This window comes from Terrapene carolina, unplaced genomic scaffold (genome assembly GCF_002925995.2).
Source record: "Terrapene carolina triunguis isolate 2854851 unplaced genomic scaffold, T_m_triunguis-2.0 Scaffold675, whole genome shotgun sequence".
Taxonomy (NCBI): domain Eukaryota; kingdom Metazoa; phylum Chordata; order Testudines; family Emydidae; genus Terrapene; species Terrapene triunguis.
In genome coordinates this window covers 430,376-433,058 of record NW_020665026.1, presented here as the reverse complement: position 1 = coordinate 433,058, position 2,683 = coordinate 430,376, and the positions used below count along the sequence as shown (strand labels likewise).

Sequence of the window (2,683 nt, the reverse complement as noted above, 5' to 3'; positions counted from 1 at the left end):
CCAACAGTGGCCAATGCCAGGTGCCCCAGAGGGAATGAACAGAGCAGATAATCACCAAGTGAGCCATCCCGTTGCCCATTCCCGTGGGTCTCTGAGCTCCCATAGCAGGGTGCAGCTCTGGGCGCCTGGGAGATTCATCCCCCCTTCCTGGGAGATGCGCTCTCAGGGCCCAGTCCGAAGCCCATGACATCTACAGCTTCGGGGGTGGGGGGGGTTGGCTCATGGCCCCACCCCGCAGGGTTGTGCCATACCCTATGTGCCTGTCAGATGTTGCCCTCCACCCCAGAGGTGGCTGCATTCCAGTGGTGCTCTAGGCACAAGCTTCCAAAACCCTTTGAGATCCTCCAGGCTGGACGGGGGTCGGGAACTGTGACATCTCCTGGTTCCTGTCTCCTTTCCTCAACACTTAACCCAGGTTCCGGTGCTAGGTGATCTACACACCCGCTCCGCCCCAGGTGACGCACTCCCCACCCCCGTCAGAGCCAGCTGACCACGCCCCCTTCTCTGCCCCTCCATACCACCTGATTGCAGTATCCAGGGAGACCACACCCACCCCTCAGACCCCTCCTTCCCAGTGCTAGGCAAACCCATGTGCCCCGCAATGCCAGGTCCCCCACCCCTCCCCCAGCCCCCTTTAATTTGGATCATGGCTAACCCCCCGCAGGACGAATGCTATAACTACATCAAGGTGCTGGTGCCCAAGAATGATCGGACCCTCTTCGCCTGCGGGACGAACTCCTTCAATCCCATGTGCCGGACCTACCAGGTGAGGGCACCACCCACCCGTCCCCCGCGCTGGTCTGTCTGCAGCATCACAGAGCCCCACGGGGACCAAGCCCGATCCCCGCTGAGGTGGTGGGGCTTGGGGAGTGGATGGACCCTGGTCACTGGCTGGATCCCTTTCTCACTTAGCGCCCTGCACACGCTCAGGGCTGTTCCTGGTGGCCCACGTGGTTGGGCAAATCTTGATAGGCTCCAGTGAACTTCCAGCGACCGTGCTGCAGGCGCTGGCCTTAGGTTCCAATCCAGGCTCAGGGCTCAAAGGCTGGGCCGGCAGGTGGCTGCTGGGTGACCCCCAAGTGAAATGAGTTTGCTAGGGCTCAGCCCAGGTGTCCAGGACTCAGAAACCACCCCCTTGCGGGCAGCCTCAGCAGAGAGGCCAAGGAGGGAGTGGGTCCCACAGACTGGAGTCTCCCCTAGGTCAGGTATGAGCGCTCCTTGTCCGATTCCCCCAGGGTCAGGGTGGGGCAATGCATGCTGGGAGCAGGAGGCCTCATGGGCCGTGTCTCCCTATCAATGATAATGGGTGGCCATTAGCTCCGTGGGCCACCCAGGATCTGTGAGGGTCAGCCCAGCCCAGCCCTCCCTGGACGGGGCCCCATGCATCGCTGTGGCGTGCTCTCCTGTAGGGCCCCGGGGTGGTATTTGCGTGGCCCATGAGTTCACCTCGGCCCTTGGTTCCCAGATCAGCAGCCTGGAGCAGGAAGGGGAGGAGCTGAACGGCCAGGCCCGCTGCCCTTTCGATGCCAAGCAGACCAACGTTGCCCTCTTTGCAGGTACGCGGCCACGCCCTCGGTGGGTGGTGGGACACAGGCTGAGTGGTGCAACCAGCCTCCGGATGCTGTGCCGGGATGGGGGGGTGACAATCAGGGTCCAGACACACCATGGGGAGAACAGGGGGTCTGATCCCCACTGAATAAGCAATTGCACAGGCAAAGTGGTCATACTGTGCAGCCAGTCCTGACACACCAGCCTGCCTGGGGGAAAAGTCACTTCTCCCTTTGTTTGGTCACAGACTTTAAAGCGTAACGTCAGTGAGCATCGTAGTCCTGTAACATTGTGCACCATCAACTGAGTCAATTGCTTATTCTTTGGGGTCCGGACCTGGGGGTCGTTCTGGGGCTGCGGGGGGGAGGGGGGGGGGTTCGCACACAGTTCTGACCCACACGGGGGTTTGCATTCTGACACCCTGACGCTGGGGGGTGCTGAGTCTGCAGGGCAGGGGCTAGGGCCCATCTCTGTTGCGTGTGCATTGACACACGGGAGTGTTCGCACACAAAGCCCATGGGACAATGCTCCCCAGGGGCCAGCCTGCAGCATCCCATTGAGGGGGCAGAAGCTGCTTGTTGGCTCAGTTCACCAGGAATAACTCCCTGATGGCGACCAGCTCAGTCCTTGCCCCGGGGTTACCAGGACTGGGCGCTACGGGGCACGTGTGGGGCACCCCCGGGACAAGCCCATCTGCATTACACTAGACAGCTCCCGGAGCTCCATCCTCATGTTTCCTTCCTTCCTTCCTACACGTCTATCTATCTAATGTCTGTCCCGTTCCCATACACCCCCTCTGTCTGTCTGTCTGTCTATCTATCCCCATACACCCCATTTATCTATCTATCTATCTATCTATCTATCTATCCCCATATATCCCCTCTATCTATCTATCTATCTATCTACCTATCTATCTATCCCCATATACCCCCTCTATCTATCTATCTATCTATCTATCTATCTATCTATCTAATGTCTGTCCCGTTCCCATACACCCCCTCTGTCTGTCTGTCTGTCTATCTATCCCCATACACACCCATCTATCTATCTATCTATCTATCTATCTATCTATCTATCTATCCCCATACACCCCATCTATCTATCTATCCCTGTTCAACCCCTCTATCTATCTATC

General features: G+C 58.5%; 1 protein-coding gene across 1 annotated transcript in view; it reads left to right on the top strand.

Annotated features, from left to right (window-relative positions):
• The first annotated feature begins 646 nt into the window (after nt 1-646).
• SEMA6C (semaphorin 6C) overlaps nt 647-2,683 on the top strand; it is a 30,810-nt gene continuing 28,773 nt past the window's right edge. The window contains exons 1-2 of the mRNA XM_029913494.1: nt 647-766; nt 1,466-1,556. Of these exons, the coding sequence (XP_029769354.1) occupies nt 647-766; nt 1,466-1,556 (211 nt within the window). The remainder of the gene's footprint in view (nt 767-1,465; nt 1,557-2,683) is intronic.